A 20,951-nucleotide genomic window follows, 5' to 3' on the forward strand; every position below is an offset into this window, starting at 1 on the left:
CTTCTTTCCTGTTGCTTTTGAGCTACTGAGAGGCCAGTTCTTGGCTGATGACTAATTGCAAATGTTGAAGTGACCTTGGATGAATATAAGCAAATGCTGACTCAGGTTACCAAATTCAAGTAACAACCTATGGGCCCGTGTCTGCTCTGTAAGAAGCCTTAGTATCCAAGGCTAAGGTTTTCTTATGCCTACTGATTGTACAGTTTTGAATTTAAAAACAACGCTAAAAGAAACTGACATTTTGTTAATAAATATTTTGGTACTGTTGTTAAAACCATTTCATAACTGCATAAAGTAGTATGCTTCTGTGTTTGCAGATGCTGTGAAGCCCCCAGCCAATTCTTTACAAGCATCTGCTGAGTTACCTTTGCCTATCAACACTTCACCGCCTTCCATGCAAGCAGAATCTTCTCTACCTCCTCCTTATCAGCTTATTAACATCCCCCCACTGGAGTCTTCCTCTAGTCAAGAAGATCCTCAGGACTACCTACTGCTAATAAACTGCCAGAGTAAAAAACCTGAATCTATGAGGTAAGTTACAGATTTCCTTAAGAACACTTTTGTACAGGCCAACAATGTTTGTGCTAAAAGCACTTATTTTTTTCTTGCTAAGTCACTGAAAGCTTGGATGCTCATAAATGGTGGGAGAAGCTGACTAACTTTTACTTCTCTTTTTTTGTTCTTGATCTTGTCTCAATACAGAGGTGTTGAAACATTAGGTTCGTACTGCAGTCTGGAGAAGTAGGGAGAGTAATTCCTAATCTGAAGCATCAGATTAATGTAGTGGTTCTAGGCTGAAAAAATGTACGTTTATTATGCACTGCTACTTTGAGCTTAAATAGATTTCCAGTATCTTCTGCATAGAAAGATATTTCATCAACGATAACTATCTAAAAAATGCCACTTCAATTTTTCAGAAGGGATATTGGTGGCAACCCTTGGAATGGGCTGCTCTGGAACTTAGTTGAGTCTGTCCTTTGTGATTTAAAAGCAAACAAACAAAATTTGATTGAATTGAGGCCCTGGGGAGCCTCACCCCTCTTGGAAATCCCCTTTTCATAGAGGTATCAGAGGAGCTGGATGAGATGATCTCCTGAGCTCCTTTTCAACCTTGAGTGTTCTTTGGAATAAAGTAAACTTTTGCAAGCTGCTCTTCTGCAGTATTTTAAAATAAAAATGTGCAGGGATATCTACACATGAATATGCAGAACTGCATATCCTTTTTATGATTGCAGGAAAGCACATTGAAGGCTGAGGAGAGCTATCATTAGAAAGCAGCTTTTTGAGTATTTCTTATGGTCCCTTAGTGCCGTACCTCTTAGTGGTAATGTCTTCTTCATCAGCAGCTTGATGCTCTGATAGTTTTACCTGAGCCATATGCTCTCTGCTCCCTTGGCATTTTTATATCGCTCTTGTGCCCAAGCAGCTTCTTTCTCTGTTTACTGATGATTGTGTGGTAGAAGAGTATCCACCCTTTACAATCTTCATTATAAAATGGAGGAGTGAGCCTACAGTTCCCCTTGTGTATGGAATGTGCAGGTTAGAGGCAGCATGGCATGCCCCCAGAGCATCCTGTAGAGAAGGGGAAATCCAGTGTGTGCTATGAATATTGAAATGTTAAATGTTTATTCATGTTTAGAAGCTGATGGTGCCTGATAGGTATGTCATAGTTTCTGCCAAAAATTATCAAAAGTTTTGGTTTTGTTTCCATAATGGCTTGGCAGATAAATCTTGGCTCGTTTCAGAGCCCTGAGTCATCAGAAATGTCTGAGTGCCCCTTTGTTTTCACGAGGGATGGGCACAGAGAGGATTTCTAGCACCAGATGAAGAGTGTTTTTAAGAATGATAAAGACTGGGATATGTAGTTGATTTTCTTGTGCTTGTGTGACTTAAGTTGAGAGGACAGATTCTGAGGAGAGCATAAAGGTGTTGCAAAAGAGAGCAAGGAATGGAGTCTGTGAATAACCTCCAAAATTACTTGAGGATGACGTTAGATGATTACAGGAGAAGATATTTGACTGTTTTGCGGAAGACAGAATGTCCAATGGAGATAAAAATGTCAAGGGAACTGAAGAAGAACCGGATAAAGTCATGGGGAGTGTAGAGGTAGTTAAAATAATTAGTTTCTTTGCAAGAGTATTTCAAAACAATGAAACATTGGCAAGGTTATCAGTGGGGAATGATAAGGACATGTTAAGTAAGTTCAGTAAATAACTATATCTCTTTATTAAGAAGGATTTAAAAATGAAAATTCAAAGCTATAGTGATGCTAGAGTTTTTTCCACGTAAAAAGATTGCTCCTGTGTGGTACAGCAGGCATTTTGCTGCATAGCATGTTACTAAAAGTGGTGTTGGAGGGCATGATGTACGTTATTGTAATCCACTAAATGTCTGCATCATTTAGTGATTTATTAATTTCCATATGTGGAACAGTGCATCTATTGAAACAACCTTTATTTTAACAGGGGGAAAGATGTGTAAATGTTAATTAAAATCAAAGCATAGTAGGTGGACGTTGTTAAATTTATATATAGGTTTTGTTGCTTGAATGTTTTTTTTCTGTATTGTTTTCTCTTTAGATTTTAAAGTTACCAATATGCAGAGGGAATGTTTTCTGCTCTAACTTTGCATAGTACTTAATAGATAATCTGGGAACCACTGATTTTTCTATAAAGGATTTGGAGTGAGTTTGTTTGTTTTCAGGTGAGGTGGATGACTGAGAAATCTGGAGGCCATGGTCAACCTCCCTTTACAGAATTTTTAGTTCTTGTGTTTCGAAACTAACAATAATTTCAAAATGTTTCCTTACAGTGTCATGCAATGTATCATATAGTCTTATTAAAATAGTTTGAACGTGGTACTTGCGGTTATAATTATCATGCTGTATTTTGTCTAAAATAGTTTTAGGCTCTGATCACTGTTGGCTTGAAAAAGAGCATTGTTTAACTGTAGCATTTGTGAGAATGTGAGGTTCATGTTTGGATCATAAATAAGAAGATGAAGCCAAGGACTGTTTCCGAAAATCTTATTGTTCTGGCTCATTCAAGATGTATATGGAAATAATGCTGTCTTCCTCATTTTTCTTGTATTTGTGAAACAGCCAAGGGTCACCCTTTATCTCTGAAGAAGGGCAGGAATACCTTCTCTTAGAAGATTTTGAAAGTAAAAAGGTTCCACTGCAGTGAGTGAACAGTAGCTGTTCTTAGAACGTGTGTGATAAATTAATTGCAGTGCCATTAACTTGCCTGAAAATATTGTTTGGAATATGTCTTGCATGGTGTTCTGAGTTCTAACAGAAAAAGAACTATGGAAACGTGGCTTCCATTTTCTGAAAATAGCTGTAATTAAGAAAGAGCTGTTTTATTTACTTATTTATCCACATTTCTACTATGCTTGTTATTTCTGTCCCAGATTGTTGGCATACTAGAGCAGTTTATCTGCCACTTTGTTTATAGTTATTCTGTTTAGTCTGACATATTTATTCCTGTAGTTGCAAAAAGAATCTGCTTGAAAGGATGAGAGGTCTGATGGGCAATCATCCCATTTTTGAATATGTTATATACTGTCTGGCTCGAAATCTTTTTTTCCTGGGTTTCTGTCAACAACCAGATGTTAGTACATGGTGTTAGGCTTGCTTATTTTGCCCCTGCTACTTTATCTCTGCTCTGTGAATCTTAACACTCAGTTCTTGTGAACTGGTAGGCTGCACAGTTCTCAGTACTGGGTAAAGAATAGTTTGCTCACTAAATTGCTTTTTGCAGATATGTGATGCACACCTGCTAATACTGAGTTCATATCAGAGTCATCTTCTGGCTATAAATAGGGTTATTGTGTTAGATATTATTTTGCATTTATTTTAAACTGAAGTACAAAGAAGCATTAATACTTACCATATTAGTGGAGAATTCAGCCCAGCCAAAAAAGACTTGAGGGGTCCTGGTGGAGGTCATAAGCTGGGCGTGAGCTGACGCTGTGTCCTCACAGCCTAGAAAGCCAACCCTACCTTGGGCTACATCAAAAGAATCATGGCCAGCAGGCTGAGAGAGGCGATCCTGCCCCTCTGCACTGCTGAGACCTCACCTGGAGTACTGCATCCAGATGTGGATTATGCAGCACAGAAGAGATGTGGACCTGTTAGCTTCTGTTCAGAGGAGGGCCAGAAAAATGATCCAAGAGGTTGAACAGTTTCCCTGTGAGGAGTCCTCCGGCTATGGCTGAGGCTGTTCAGCCTGGAGAAGGCTTGAGGGAGGCTGGATAGCAGTCTGTTGTAATGGGACAAGGGGAGATGGCTTCAAACGAATAGAGGGGAGTTTTATATTGGTTGTAAGGAAGCAGTTTTTCAAAATAAGGATGGTGAGGCACTGGAACAGAATTGGACAGAGGTGTGGTGGAAGCTCTGTCCTTGGAGGCATTCAAGGTCAAGCTGGATCGGGCTGTGAGCTACCTGGTCTAGCTGCAGATGTCTGTCCATTGGGAGTAGGACTAGATGATGGGTCCAGGTCCCTTCAAAGTCAAAAGATTTCACGATTGCATGATTTATGTTGAAAAACATGCAGAAATCATCAAACGTTCCATATCTGAACTTTTTTTTCTTTAAAAAAAAAAAAAAAGTAAAATCTGCCCCTCATCTGTAGTCCTAATTTAACTTTCCTTGAGGAATCATGAATCAAGAATACAATGCAAATATTCAAGATTGTATGTATTCTTCTTGTTATGATCAGTGGTGAATACTGACTTCTGAAATGTATTTAGACTTCAGAGGGTCAGTTATGTTTTCATTCTGGCATAAACTGCTTTTGTGCCCTGTATTTCAGATCAATTTAAAGGGTTTGGTCTTGCAAAATCAGATTGGTTACAATGTGTTCATATTTTGAAAACTTACTTCAATTGCCTAGGAAGATTACTTTAAAAGATTCCAAAAGATTACTTTAAAAAAAAGAAAACAAATATAAAACAACAGCAAAGTCAATCAGAAAAGTTCTCTTACAATAAGAAATTTATACCACTGCCATCAGCTAAGAAAATGAGTAGCTGCTTTGTGTAAGTTTTTGCAAGTCTTACGTTTTCACAAGTGCTTGTGCTCAAGAAAGAAGCAGCAGCATTTATTTAGGCCCAGAAAGCTCCTAAGTGTGTGATGGGTAATTATATTGGATGTGTGGTGTTGTTGCATCTTGAGTTTGGATTATATACCCCTGCATGTATTGCTTCTTTAGAGTCAAATGCAACTTGGCATCATTACGATGTGTCTTAATGTCTGTAAAACCACTGTTGTGCCTAGAACTGCTACGATTAAGGACATTTGCTTTGTTTTTGTGCGTGACAACATTTTAAAGGTTGGGTTCTGGCGCATGGCTAAATGGATGAAAGTGATCCCAGTATACGTACAAGCCGAGAATTGAAAAATAAGGTCAACTCTACACTTTTTGATTATGTACATTTCTGTTCACTTTTGGTAAGATGTATAGTAGTGCTTATATTATTCCGTAGTTTTGGAATTACCTTCATGTAAAAGTATATCCTGCTGAACTGGAGCTAGTAATTTCAGTTCTACAATTGTCACTGACTGCCCACTTTATTTTTGTAGCATTTAAAATACACATCACAGTCCGTGCTGTGCTCACTTAAGTAAAACACGTGACTTTTGCTGTGGATTTGGTACAAATGAATGCCACGGAGCTAGAAGAGTGTGTGTTGAAAGAGAAGAACTTCTGAATGAATACTTCAAGTGCAAGGGCTGCATCAAAGACTACAGTTGGAGTGTTATGTAGTTGCGTAATACTTTCACAATTGATAAAGCACTCTGTAGCCTTATGTAGTTTTTTCAGTCCTATGTACTGTACTTTTTGCAGTTGTTTTAAACTCACGGTACTTCATTAGAGAACCTGTTAAGTTCTGAGGCAAAGTAAGTAAACTTAACAAAGAAATGTGGTTTGGACAGTTGACAGTATAAGGAATGTTTCACTTCCTTGCTTTTGCCAAGGATAAATATTTCATGAGAATATTTTCTTTTTCTGGGGGGGAGTCTGTTAAACTGAGTGCAGGTTAATATTCTAAGTCATGTGGAAACCAGTTTTGACCATTGAAGAACTTAAATCTACGTTAAAAAATAGTAATCAGAGCAGTCAGTATATATTATAATATGGAGAAATAATACATAAAATAACAACAACAAAAAAAGTATATATAAAAAAGTATGTCATAACTTAAAGCCAGAGAAGACCTCTTGGAAGCCAGTCAGGCTGATGGATGATAGTATCAACTCTGTTAAACACAACGAAAACGTGTTAGGTGAAGAAAATTTGTCTTGACTGCTGATGTCCAGTCTAAACTAAAAACATCAGTTCCCTTGAGAGTTGGCACAGAGACGCTCTTAGGGAGTGATTTGTGGTTTTTTAGGTGGATATCTGAGAAGAATGGCTTTTTTTCACACTGTATCAATATCTCCACAATGAATGAAGAGGAAACCTGAATGAATAGCTAAACTGGATTCCTTTCTCCCCAGGTTGCTAGAACCTGGAAGGAGAACCTGGAGGTAAAAATCTGGCTATTGCTTAAGTAAGGAAATGTTTGATTTTATAGACAAATTGATCATTTTTAGAACAAGAATCTTTTAAAGGAAAAATAGTGCTGATTTGAATCTTTTCTTCAGCAGCTTTGTAAGCTATATTGCCCAGTTGCTTAGTATGAGTAGTATACCAGCTATTCATTATTATACACACATGCTGCAATATGTATGCATGTATAAACAAAAACAATGATATGATGCTGTGGTAACGATAAAAGGAAACACCAGGATATGGTGGAAAAACTGCATCACCTCCACCTACATTAGTATTTCTGCAGTTGTCTTAACTTGCACTTAAACAAGGATTCAGACTTAGAATCTCTCTTCCTGGAGCAAGGTAACTGGGGAGGTGTTCTCCTCTATACCCCCCCCCCCCCAATAAAAACAACAGTAAACAATACCCCAAACCAGAAGGTAGTTGTTTACTTTCTTTATTCATTTGTACCAGTAATAATGAGAGCTGTTCTCATAAAAAATGGCTGTTCCAAAAAAAATAAAGGCAAGTAACTGTGCAGTTTTGCGTAATGATGTGACCTTGTGTTCACAGAAAAGAAGCACTCTGTTGTTGCGTATGTCATATGGATTTCTCTCTTTTTCTCTTTTTTATAATATGATTTAAAACAAACAAAAAACAAAACAAAACAAAAAACCCAACTACTTGAATCAGTTTTATTTGGTTAGTAGGTAACTTCAGGCATGCACTTAAGGGTGTTGCAACCAGTCATATTTTATCATATTTTTTCATACTGGTTAGAACTAGCAAGTATTCTAATCTCACGGGTTGAATGCATTTTCACTTTTAAGTGTTGTTGAAACACTGCTAGTTTGCAGAACTGATTAAAAGAATAAAAAATTAAAGAAACCCAACCTTCAACTACCCAAATAGACTTTGCTTTAGGTTGGCTTGACATCTTCCTGGAAATCACTTGCTTTATGAAATACCAACTTGCTGAGCTGCTGCTAAAGCTGCGCACTTGTGCTGTTATGTTTCACATGCATGGGTCTGTATATGTGTAATCACTTAGAATCCTTCTGCAGTACTGTTTGTTTTGTAATTGGGTTCCTGCACTTCATTTTTTAAAAGATGGAAGAGACCGATAAACCTTTCAGCTGTTCACATTTTAAACATTTTTTTTAATTATTCTTGATGCTTGTTTTCTTTGTGTTCATTGATGTTTTAATCTCTTGATCTTGTGTGTAGATCTCATGCTGACTCTGCAAAATCCAGCTCTTCTGAAACAGACTGCAATGATAATGTGCCCTCCCACAAAAACCCCGCTCCATCCATGAGCAAGCAAGCTGTGAATGGCTTTTTTCAGCAGCAAGGTGTCTATGACTCTCCGCCTTCTCGTACTGGACTACCATTGGCAGACTCCAGCCTTTATAACCTGCCTAGGAGTTACTCACAAGATGTTTTACCGAAGGCAGCATCTCCAACAGGGACTGATGCAGAAGGCGAGCAACATGTTTTCAATACGCCATCAGCAACATCGTCATTAGATGCACAGATGAGGCACATCTCCATTAGTTATGACATTCCCCCTACACCTGGAGGTACTTATCAGATTCCAAGAACTTTTCCGGAAGGAACTTTGTCTCAGACTTCAAAATTGGAGACTATTCCAGATATTCCTCCACCTCGGCCACCAAAACCTCACCACGCTGCAGATCGATCTCCTGTGGAAACATGTAGCATTACTCGAACAGCTTCAGATACTGATAGTAGCTATTGTATCCCTACTGCAGGAATACCGCCCTCGCGCAGTAATACCATTTCAACTGTAGATTTGAATATCTTTCGTAAAGGTCAGTGCTCCATATTTTACTTTTCTCTTCCAGATTCTTTTAATAGTGAATGATATTAGTCTTATGAAGAAAGAAGTGGTACGTGTGGGTTGAATATTGAGTGTTGCTTGTATCCTTGAGAAGCAAGTATGTGGCACTTCACAAAGCACTCACTGAAGTCTAAAATATGGAAGAAACCAGAGAAAGAGATGTTTAATAAAGGAAAGACATCAGAATGTCAGAACACTGATAGAGGCTACTCCACTGTGGTATTCAGCTTTAGCTGAATGTTTTTGAAGTGCTAGACATTTCCGTGGTGTTACTAGTCTTACAAAACAGCAGAGGAAAAATAAACATTGTTTTTTGCTAATAACATCATATAGCTGAGTTCAAAACCGCTGCTGTCAGTCTGTCAGAACAACCAAGGTAAGGTTCGCACATAGTGATCCAAATCTGCATAAGCTGGAAGTTCAGTGGAGTTTGGTATGCACCAGGAACTTTTAGGTCAACCCTGAACTGGTTATTGATACTACAGAAGTTTTGTGTTAGACGTGCATGCAAAGTTTTTAAAGTAAAATTGAAGTTGTTCCTTGTAGCCTTTTAAATGTCAGCACTGCGGACTTGCTAATGCATTTCTGTTGTTTTTCCTTTAGCAGCTGGATACATTTCTGGGTACTAGCAAATCCAGTGGAGCTACTTTTACTTTAGAAAGACTTTAGTGTTTCTTGTATTTCTGCCCGTTTATTTGTACATGTTCTTATTCTCTCAGATTTAAAGTAAAGAAATGCAGTGAAAGGCTGAGTTTGAAAAGTGACATTTGTTGTTACAGAGAGCAGTTGCTGTTGTCTTACTAAAAACGTTTGGGCTAAGAGTTTCATTTCTTTCAGGTTCCTGAGGCAGGTGGGTATGAAGGCATGACTTTTAAAGTGGGATTCTATACTGGCTGCTGCTGATGTCTGTGGGGACAGTTGCAGTGCATGTGGGTCAGCAGGCAAAAATGACAAAGATGATGGTGGTGGGGGAAGCCTTTGGAGCTCTTTTTCTAGGTCAAGAGGGAATGAAACAGTTTCCCCCCAAGTTTCTGTCTTAGTGTCAGTAGAAGCAGGTTTGTTGAGCAGTAATGCAAGCTGTTGCCTGCAGCAGGTGAGTGGGACCCAGGACCTGGGAGCAAAGTATTTCACAAACATCCTCCAGAGAGGCAGTCACGAAGGTGGACCTTCTTAATGTGGAGTGCTGGGAGCCAGGATCCTGAGAAGCATGAGATATTTAGGTTCTGTCACTTATTCAAAGTGAAAACCCCTGGAAACCTAACAGGGGAGTTGAGAGAAGAGTTGTGGGGTATAAGAATTTACCTGTCAATGTAATGAATTAATTTCTGTTGAATCAGCACTTTCCAAGCAAGCATGTTCAGTCGGAAGACCTCTCTCTAGACCTTAAATTATATCTGTTGTTCATTTATTTCATAGTAGGTTTCTCATGAGGGCCGTATATCTCAAAATGTATTGGTCTTGCAGTAAAGTTTTATACCTGTCTGTTTTGAAAGGAAGATTTATCTGGTTCTTCAAAAGGAAAAATTTGTGTGTTGGTTTTTTTTTTTTTTTTTTCCCTGCCATGGAAAACATCACTATAAGATTTTCAAGTTGATTGGCAAGTGCTGAGTTCATTTATGAACACAGTCATCCCGAGTCTATAGATAAAACCTGTTGGTCACAATTTTGGGAGGTGTGTTTGCATGGTGTCATAGAAGCAGACAGTAAATAACAATGACTGGTGCCAGGGGACGGGTGAGCAGGAATGATAAATAGCCACTTTCTTTTCTTATTTCTTTAGAAATTAGTTCTCAAGACTGTTATGATATTCCACGAACGTTTCCGAATGACAGATCTAATTCATTGGAGGGCTTCCATAACCACTTTGTAAGTATGATGTGATCTTATGACAGACAACAGTGATAGCTTGAATGCTTTTTGTTTCTGTATAAAAAAGCAAGCTGTATGGTGTTTGTGATGTTCAGTTTCAAAATGATGTTTTAATCTGAGTAGCTTAGGTTAAAAGATTCATATGATTCTCAGCTGATTGCGTAACTTATTTTGTTAAAGGAAATATATGTTAATTCTAGAAAAACAGAAGCATGTTGACAGTGGGAAGTGTTTCAAGTGAAGAACTAGATGAGAATTATGTCCCAATGAATCCCAACTCTCCTCCACGACAGCATTCCAGCAGCTTCACTGAACCCATCCAGGAAACAAATTATGTTCCAATGACACCAGGCACGTTTGATTTTCCGTTATTTGGAAAGCAAGTCCCTCCTCCCTCTCACATGGGTTTCAGGTCCAGTCCAAAGACCCCTCCCAGACGGTCAGTGCCTACTGAAAAATGTGAACCACCACCAGTGGATCGGAACCTCAAACCAGACAGAAAAGGTGAGGAAAATATCCAATAGAAGTTGGTTTTTATCATCTAATAAAATATTATAGCTCTTACAACTCCCGAGTATTGGAAAATAATTTCTTTGAGAAACTCTAACAAACAAATTTTCGTCCAATTTTAGGTATCCATAAGGTAAAATTTCTAGGATGTTTCTTAATGATAATACATCACAGTAACTGCCAAATACAAACTTGGGCTTAGTTTTCAATTCAAAGTTTACATAGAATTCCTAACATTCAAGTATGAGTTTTAGTACTTACACAGAGAGGACAGCTGACTAGTAGTGGAGATAGCACATGAAGAACTATATAGAATGCTGATTTATAGCTGTAACAGTTCTTGGTACAGGATCAATACACAGTTCCATTGTATGATGTAGAAATTAAAAAGAACTTTTGTTTTTAATTTAAACATTGTTAGAATTAGTAATAAGTAATAAAGGGAATGAGTGGTATATTTTGCTACTTTTTATTCAAGGTATGCAGTGGTTTTTTTATTCAAGGTATGCAGTAGTCACAGAATTATTCTTACAAATGTATTTAAGTGTAGGAATATTAGCTTCAAGAAAGTGTTTGCTGATGAGTACATAATGTTGTCTTCACTTCAACCTGTAAAAAGAGGAAAATAGCTTGATGTTGAGGTTGCCCAGTGTTTGAGATGTAGCAGCTATATGGAACAGTCACAGAAAGATGTTGACTGTGGGCTATGGGGTTGCCATAGCTATTCTTTCCTTGAGATCCAAAGGAGAGGAGGAAAGTGTTAATTCAAACCTGCTTTTAAGGTGTGTTTGCTCTATCACACAAGTTGTTTACCATGGTGTTTCTGTAAACTGCAGTAAGTAAAGGCATGAGCCTAGTTTTTGAATTTCCTTGCCTTTATGGTCTGCAATAGATGAACAGTCATGAAGCAAAATGAGAACTAGTTCCATGTGAAAATATTTAAAATAACTGAATGTGTGAAAGAAAACTTAGGGGTTTCAAAGCTGCAATACTTATTTTTTTCATTATAAGTGAAGACAGCCTTCTTGTTTTGCTGTTGGTGATGCAGAGCAGTCACATAGATGTCTGCTGAGGCAGCATGGCTAATTTTGAGTCTCTCTTCTTGAAATGGAGTGTTTCACCTTCTGAAAGTGTTTTGTGAGGATTATGCTTCACTCCTGCTCTCAGATGCATTACAGCTGAGAGGCCCTAACTAACAACAAGCAATGGTTTTTTGGGTTAGGAAACTAACGCATCTCCTAATGATTGTAGAAGTGCCCAGAGTAGCTCCCACTGACTGACTGTAATGACTAGAGGTGAGGGGGAACAAACAAATGCTGCATAAAGAACTTGAGCTACCAAGAATGCAGTTGTATTACTGTAAGTTTTCCAGTGTTGTGAAGAGCAGATATGATGACACCCCAGGGTGATAATGTTTTTCCCATTTCAGTATGCAAATAAATTCCTGGAACATTTTTGGGAAAATAAAACTTATATTCTTTTTGAATTAAAATAGAATAAACCTAATCAAAGCAAGTATGTGCTTCACATCCTATTGCGTTGTTTTTTCAGCTTCCGGGTTCTTTTAGCAAATTTTATTATCAGTTTGTTCTTGCATTATATAAATGTTCTGCTACAAGTTAGTACACAGAAAATAGTAAGTGGATCAGTATGTTCCATAATATCTAGGTAGGTGTAGGAATGGGCAAATGGTACATAAAATAGTTGAGTTCTGAATATTGTTCCTTTTTTTTTTTTTTTTTTTGTGATTAGTTCAATGTTTTCTGTTGTAGAGAATCTCTAAAAATGGCATTATTGCCATTAGTGAGATCAGGTGTATTGGTTTTAAGGCTTCTGGGCGTACAAGGACTGTATCGTATTCTGTTAGAAGAATCAGTTGTATCTTTTTATCAGTTGCAGATACTGCTGCAAAACTACTACTCTGTGCTGCTGGCTAATTCTTGTAGGTATGTTTGCTATTGAGAAGTACAGCTATCACCGTTAACTTAAGCATTAGCACTGGCTCAGTGATGTTTCTGTGTGGTCAGGGAAGTTTTTCAAATGTAATTGTGACTCTGAGTGTAGCAGAGAAACTCCCATATGAAGAAGAAATGCACTGTTTTTTGTTGTCAGATGGATGTGCTTATGTATCTTCTCTTTTTTTGGTTCATTTTAAGACCTTGGAAATTTACAGGCAGTGTAATTTGGCAATAGTAGCAAATGGATGCAAGAATGCTAGAGTCTGTTCTGTCATACATAACCTGCTCTCCTCTTCAGTGTTTGTTTTGTGAACCTAAGACAAAATAAATGCTTGATTACCTCAGGTTCTGCAGTCTTTAGAGTTAAACATAACTGGGCAGCAATGATCTGTCCATCTGCCAGCAGATGACATAATTACATCTCAGCAGCACTGACTATAATGTGCGTGACTTCACTGCTCTGATGTAAGCGCTTGAAGTTCTGGGTAACTTATCAAATTGTTAAAACACTCCCCTATCCCAGTTGTGATTGAGGAGTGAATTATGAAAATCAGTAGTATCGATAACTAAATGTGGGTAATATGTATGTGTAAAAGTCACTGAATTATGTGTGTGTCCTGTGTGTGGACACTTGCTCACCCCTGCTTTGCCAGATGTTCTACAGTAGGAATAGACTGGGCAAGAAGCCATGGTGACATGTGAGATACCCTGTATCATTTTGATCTGGTTTCCAGAAGAGCTTTGTTTTTTGAGCTTGGCTTAAAAAATAAAATAATAATAATTTTTTTAAAATATATCAAAATACAGGAATTTGAGATTGCGTTTTCATGTAGTTTCACTTCTCTGGATTTCCACTGCTTCTATTTGTGTGTGGGGGGAGTTTCCAGTACTTTTCTGCAAGTCTTAAAAGTAATTTCAAAACATGCTGTTGGCTTCCTGCCCCCATAGCTTCAGTCAAAGCACTTTACTCTTTCTTTAGAGAAATACACCAAGAGGTAAGTGATCATATTACTTGGGACTAAATGGAGAGTATTTGGCCAGATGTTTTTCTGCAGACACCTGTAACCGAATGACAAAAATTATATTTAAAAAAAAAAAAAAAAAAAAGAAGTGTGTTTTCTTGGATTGCTGTTTATTTAATTATAATTTATTTCTTATAAAGTCTGCATTGTATTTCTGCTTTTTGGCTCTTTGGCTTGCCGTGGTTGCATGCAATCCGGATGCTAAGTTTGAAGCACTGCTGCCAGCAAAAGGCTTTGCCTGGAAGACATGTTGCATCCATTCCTTCAGTTAAATCATTCTCCCTGAATTGCTGAAAGTTTGTGATGGGTTCTATGACAGAGTGGTTCTGAGGCAATTTTTGTTTTTTGGAGGCAGTCACACATTCATGCTCCTTCTTCGAAGTGTCATTTATCTAAGAAGGGCCAGTAGAGTAAGTAGTACATAAATGCAGTGAGATGAAGACTTCTTAGAAAGCTAAGGCTGCAAAGAACAAACAGGTTCTCTTCTGTTCCACCGTGTGCTTTCCTAGGGCTCTTCAAAATGTCTGATACAAGGCAGTGCCTCCTGCCATTGCTGCTCCACAGGGAACAAGTCTAGATAGTAAGAGATACTGATCAGGCAGGTCTCAAGTGGCTGTGCTGGCAGCCCATGAGAAAGTTTTAAGGTCTGACAGATCTGAGAGTTAAAACAATCTTCTTCTTTGATACAAATGTGATGTTAAGTCCTAGATCAAGGAAAACACATGTTTTAAAATTAAAGGGGTAGAGGGTGGTTCAGTAGTACTTTGTAGGTCAGGACAAGGCTGAGCAGCGTGTGAGTGAAATGTGGTGTCCGTGGATCTCCATGCATGGTAATGATAATTTCAGGGCTAAAAGATCATGTTTATTCTCCTAAAGCAAAATTTTAGGATCAAACAACTAGGTAACATCTTTATGTTTTGAAAAATATTTCTTTAGTAAAGCTGTGGAGGAATCCTTCAGGATATATAACGTCTAGTGTATGTGGTGCATCTCTTCATTTGTAAAGTTCAGAGTTCTTAAGGTTGTGTATGGTTTCAGTCTTGACTGACAAAATATAGTTTTTCAATGTCTGTATTAAACAGGTTGATGGAATTAATGGTGGTGGAGCTTAGTTCCTTAGTCTTGATCTGGTGCTTTACTTACTGTAACTTGGCAGCTTCCATTTTCTAAAGCACATCTTTGTGCCAAAGTGATTTTTTTATTTTTTTATTTTTTGAGGTTCTAGAAAGGAAAATATGAACTGTGAGCATGTGGCTGAATTTAACAAGCTACAGTCACTATGGAATGAAAATCAGAAGTTAAATTTCATGTACATTGAGTACGATGCTGTTATTTTTGTGATGTTGTTGATCCAACATTCTTATAAAAACACGTTACAGGAGAGTTGAGATTAACGCAGATGTGATTTCAAGGTCACGGTTAGTTGTGATGGAATAATGTATCCCTGTTCCTTGGATTTTCAATGGCAGTTATGTTTGTCTAAATGTTACTGGAGTTTAATTAATTAATTCAAGATTATTATTAACAAGACTTTCAGTCCTAGTCTTGTCTCTCAAAACGTGTGTCTCTCAACAGAAATAAATCATCAGAATTTTGTGTAGAGATTCTTTTTGCAACTTCATTCCATTCAGCTATCTTGAAAATAAACTACTGCTTGGTACTGGTAATTTTAAGCTGAGAAAGAAGTAAACTAGGATGTAGAGAGAGCGAGTGATGCATGCATTTTTCTTTGTGCAGATGAAGTACCTGGTTACACCTCATACTTGTGATTGTTTTAAAAATGTTGCTTCTGCCCATAGTGGTTGTGGAGGCTCTTTGACCGGAGATGCTCAAAACCTGCCTGGATGCTTTCCATTACAACTTCCTGTAGGAAGTTTCTTTTAGCAAGAAGTTTGACTAGGTAATATTTAGAGTCCTGTCCTGCCCAACCCCTATGCTTCTGTGATTTTTCTCTGGTTATTTTTCATACAAATTCTTACCATTTATGATGTTACATGATGGAATTTATAGTTAAACCGCACAAATGTATTTTTTATAAGAACATGACTTTATCTTTTCCTCTTCCTTGACTATTTGTGAGCATCTCTCAACCAGATTAACCTCATAGAAAACATGTTCTTTTTTCCCCAAAAAAACCCTTATGTTTAAAATTGCAAATCCACTTTGAAGATGGAATTGTGCACAGAATTTCCACGTGTGTCAGAAAGCATCTGCTATGTTTGCTATGTTCTGGCCACCATAGGACCCGCTGTGGTGCTTCTGGTTGACAATCACAATTGCCCATTGCTGTAGTTCAGTATAGTTCTTTCAAAACCCCAAGCTAAATCCTTATTTCTTAAGGAAATTAAGAACTTGATGTAATGATGAAGTTTAGTTATAAATAGCCGAGTAAACGGTGACCTTGTTCAGTGTATGTGTATGGGTGTCTGAATTGCATGATGTGAACGTATTGCTATTCCTGATATAGCAGAAGCATCATACCAACAACCCAAAATAAAATCATAGATACGAATAAAGCATTTGTGACAACAGGGGCTAAGATTTATCTGAAATTTAAGGGAAATATTAGGGGGGAAAAGAGACAGAGTCAGAAGTTGGCAATGCTGCAGTGTTCTATACTATTGTGATTGTGGTATTTTCTTATAATATCACTCAGTCTTTAGGGCAGGTAGTCACGGAAGAACTGTGAATGACAGTTTTAATCACAATAAGAACTAAACTGAACGTCTGATAAACTAATTTTCATGATCACTTTTCAGAGCAGAAGTTCTCCTCATTTCAAGAAATTTAAGCATTTAATTTCTCTTGAAATGAACTTGCCATTCATTCTATTTAAGAATTTAAAAGGTAAGGTTTTGGGGGATGTTTTGGTGCTTCCTCAGAGTACCTAAAGCAGGATAAATACAAGTTCACTGATTTTTATTTCATTTCCCCTGTCCCCAGACTCCAAAGCCTTCAGGATAGCTTGATGTTATGCTTTTACAGTGGCAGTACTAAATTACTTCTACAAGGCAAGTTTTTGGTTACATACCTAAAATGAAATCTCTATAGTGCCTTGCTATGGTCCACCAGTCCTCAGCTTGCAACTGTGATTGGTCTTGCAAAGCCTTGAAACAAATAATTCCAAGTAAAAAAAAAAAAAAAAAAAAAAAATAAATTTGAATTAATACTTTGTAGGTGAAGCTGATTTACTAAAATGTGATGGTTTAAAAGATTTAAACAGTAGCTTTCTAAGGACAAACTACAGGAATTACTCTGTTATTTGTTGTGGAGGCACTGATGTAGAATTTCATACACGCTGGGGAAAAGCAGGAACAGAACGTTGGTGATAACCTGTTTTTTTCTTCCCTTTGTACATTTTTTTGTCTTATTCCATGTTTTAATGCCTGTATGTATGCAAGCATAGTTGTGTTTTTTTTTATATGCATCTTGTCATGCTATTCCAGTTTCTCAGTTTTCATTAAAAAGAAAAAATGAATGCAATCACAAGTAGTATCTCTTGGACTTCACGAATAATAGTGCTGCTTTAAGCCATTAGTCGATAAAAACATCAGAACACTGTACTTTGGTCTTAAAGCACTACGTTTGGTATTGAAGACTTTTAGTTTGTCATGCATTAGGGGATTGTTAAATATAAACATGGAGAATTACTTGCAAATTAGAGCAGTTGAATAGCATTTGGATGATTAATAGCTTTGGTATTCTCAAAGTAGTTTTTCTGATATTTGCCAAACATTTTATGAATACCAGCAAACCTTAGTTGTCAGATGCAGTTTGACTTCATAATCCCTTTTTGTTTGTTTGTTTCTTACAATTCATTCTTAATTTTGGGAGTATTCAAAGTACGAGTGCTCTGAGATGAACTGTTTAGAGAAGGCAGATTGTCTAAGAAAGCTGGAGAGTGTCTCTTCAGATGACTGCCTTGTAAATTCATAGTGTTGAAAGCATGAGCTGATTTCACTTTATTTTTACTGTTACAAGAAGACTAATTATCATTTATGTGGTACCACTGAGCAGATCTGAGTACCATATTGTTATCCCTATTTATTATTGGGTGCTGGTATGGGAATGGATATGAACGTTATGCAACTACATACATGTTTCTAATTAGAAGTACCTTGACAGGAAGCAGTCTTTCTAAAAACAATTTAAAAAAGAAAAAAAGCCAATTCAGGATATTTGTAGAGCTCTGTGTTGAAGACCATGTGCTCAGGAATCTGAGTTCACTCAGGTGAGGAAGGGGAAGCAAAGGAAAGGGGGAGGTTATTCTGCAGAACTGAAAGTCAAATAATAAGCCCTGTGGGACTAAGACTGAGTTTCAGTCTTGACTTATTTTTTTTTAAGGAACAAACCACAGTGATTTAGAGTACTGGTATTCTTGGACCTCTGCAAATTTCAGCTTCTTCTGAGTACATAAAGAAAGATGCATATTTTTTTAATGGGAACTGAAAGCTGTTATTAGTTATGCCTTTCTAAAAGTGCTTTTATTGATGCAGGACACTAATGTGGCTGTTTTTCCCTCTTGCTCTCCCCCTTCTAGTCCAAGTAAAGCACTGCTCTAGCATTCCTACGTCTGATCTCCTTGTCTCATGAGGATTAGAATCCTGTTGGCCAGGAAACAGCATTAACAGATCACACATTTCTGAAATTTTATGTCACGTTAGTAAATTTACTTTTAAAATTTAAGCCCTAAATAGCTGGTGCTTAAGGAGTCTTTTGGCCTCTTTTATGAGGATATTTGCAATTTCCTGAAAAAACATTGCCAGCGAGCAACTAGTCAAAAAGTAAGTGTTTTTAACAGGAGTCTTGTTAGTAGTGGTGCTTCAAGGTTATAGCCTGAAAGCAAAATGACTCTGATGCAGGACTGTGCTGTAGTGGTACACCTTCCCACTGCCTACCCCCAACATCATATCTCACATGTTTTATGGAAAACACAAAGAGAATGAATCAGGTAATTAATATTTATTTATTTATTTATTTATTTAAATTTAATTTAAATTGTTATGGAAACAAAGTCGAACAAGTGAAATGGATTCTTCTCCTGATGAAATCCTAGACAAAGGCTGCATTGACACATACTGAAATGCCAGGAGCAGAATTCGTGCCGTCTGAGTGCACTCCAATGCTGGATTCATAATCGCCTGTTCTACTGGGCAGTTTCTGCAAGCAGCCATTTCTCAGCGAACTAGGCTGCTTTACACGTTTCATCTCAGAGTGCCCTTGCACAGTGTTGTATCACCATTTAGAAACTGAGGGCGTTTTTTCTAGTTGTAGTATTTTGCATTTCACAAATGCTGATTTCACTGAACAGCAAAAACATCTTAATCTTCACTTCTTGTTTGATTGGTTTCACTAGCCGTAATGTATTTATTTTGTTGCCCCCCCTTTTTTTTTTCCAGTGGGCTTTTTAGTAGTGTCTTTCCCTTTTTAGTTATAAAACAGAATACTTTTGTAAATTAGATGTTGTCACATGTTGAATGCCTGAATATTAGCTGAGGTCAGCTTGATTCTGTGGGCAGGTGCTCTCCACACCTTATGTATTTTCTCCTGTAGAAAGATGACTAGAAGAGTGGCCCTGCGATGCTTTTTTGGCAATTATTTCTGAGAATAAATGGTGGAGAATAGTCTGTTGTACGGGTACACTGCATTTTCTGTGTACTGTTTTCAGCTCTTTACTCTGAGGGCTTTCCTAGAAGCTCTGAGGAGCAAGGCAGTGAGGTCACTCTGGCTCAACACTGGGACTTTCAGTTGTGAAACTTGAGTTTTTTTAACTATAAACTTATATTTTTGTTCAGAGATGCAACTAAGATGGTGGAGAAGCTGCTGATTTTTTTTGGACAAAGAATGGCAGTTTAAAAGCTTTTGACACGTCTATTTAAAATGTGTTTTTTGGGGGAGTGAAGAGTATTATCAAAGGATTTCTGTGTTATTATTCTTATTTTTAATGAACAAAAACAGGGTGGAACAATTCTGCAGTACAGACCAAAATAAGCAACATCAGTTTCATGATTATGATTTCTCCATGGCTCCTTTTCCTTTGCTTGGTGTCAGGTCGTCCTGTTGCAGTATGAGCTCCTCAGAAGAGATTAGGCTTTTTGGTTTTGTAGAAGGGGGAAGGGGAGGGAAATGCACAAATATTTTAATTCCCTGTGGCAAACTGGGTCATGCTGTTATCCCAATAACAGCGAGCTGATTTGCCACCGAATTTATTTTAGATTGAACAGTTTTTCAGTGAGAAGAGGTAAAAACTCCACACATCTATTTTATGCAGGAACATCTTGTATTTTCTTGTCTGATGCGTAAGAGAAATGTGACAGGGACCTGTACTTACTTATATAGCACTTCAGAAAGTCTCAGAACAGTTTCTGAAAGCAAAGTTAAGTATGAAGTAGGCAATTACGTAATATCTGTATTTTACAAATGGGGGTTATCTTATAGTTCAGGGAGGTCAGCTGCAAAGACAACATTGAACCATTAATAAAAGTAAAAATAATGTGTCACAAGCCCAGATTGCTATGGTTGTGCTTACCTCTCAGTACAGTTGGTTTCAGTCACTTCAGCCTACATTTGGCTGCAAGAGGAGAGAGGTCATAAAGTACACACTGAATAAATTATTCCATTCTCTTGCTACCTCTCATTGATGTTTTCACTTTACTCCTGATCTATGCTCACGTGTTAGTACATTATTGGCATTTTAAATAGAATTGTATCAGCCTGAATTTCTTCTAAATCAGATTATGAAACTGGAATGGAGAGTTAATGTGATTAGGTGATGATATTCAGCATCAAATAGTTGTTAGTAGAAGATATTTAAATTTTAACTTTTAAATCTACACAATTGCTTTGGAGACCTTCGTCTTTTTCTATAGGCAAGCATTTATCAGAGTTGTAGGTCAGGTACTCAAGAGCATCAAATCAGCTCAGAATAAACTTGACCAACATGTTGGGTCATGCTTTTGACTTAGGCTGTAGCCAACAGCGCACCTGACGGAGTTACTTCGAGTACCACTTGTAATCCAGGTCTTTGGTCAGCATTTGCTCAGGCACTCTGTCTTTTTGTCAGCACTTCTAGCCGGTTAAGGCATCATCTGTTCTTGAAATGAAAAAATAATTGTGTGAAAGTCTGTTCTTTCTCTTGTTTTAGTTTTAAGAAAGTTGCTATGCAACAACATTAGTAAATAAATCCATTGTT

The 20,951-nt window shown here is 37.5% G+C and overlaps 1 protein-coding gene across 21 annotated transcripts in view; it reads left to right on the forward strand.

The window, feature by feature from the left end:
- Positions 1-20,951, forward strand: part of GAB1 (GRB2 associated binding protein 1) — a 90,291-nt gene that overhangs the window by 60,161 nt on the left and 9,179 nt on the right. For 10 of the 21 annotated variants that reach the window (XM_015861136.3, XM_015861137.3, XM_015861139.3 and 7 more), the window contains exons 3-7: positions 318-531; positions 3,101-3,181; positions 7,767-8,371; positions 10,181-10,266; positions 10,470-10,773. In XM_015861136.3, the coding sequence (XP_015716622.2) occupies positions 318-531; positions 3,101-3,181; positions 7,767-8,371; positions 10,181-10,266; positions 10,470-10,773 (1,290 nt within the window). Of the gene's footprint in view, positions 1-317; positions 532-3,100; positions 3,182-7,766; positions 8,372-10,180; positions 10,267-10,449; positions 10,774-20,951 lie in introns of all 21 variants that reach the window. The other 11 variants (XM_015861141.3, XM_015861138.3, XM_085546460.1 and 8 more) reach the window with 5 other exon arrangements.

Source organism: Coturnix japonica, chromosome 4 (genome assembly GCF_054131305.1).
Source record: "Coturnix japonica strain WE chromosome 4, WE-NBRP24, whole genome shotgun sequence".
Lineage (NCBI taxonomy): Eukaryota > Metazoa > Chordata > Aves > Galliformes > Phasianidae > Coturnix > Coturnix japonica.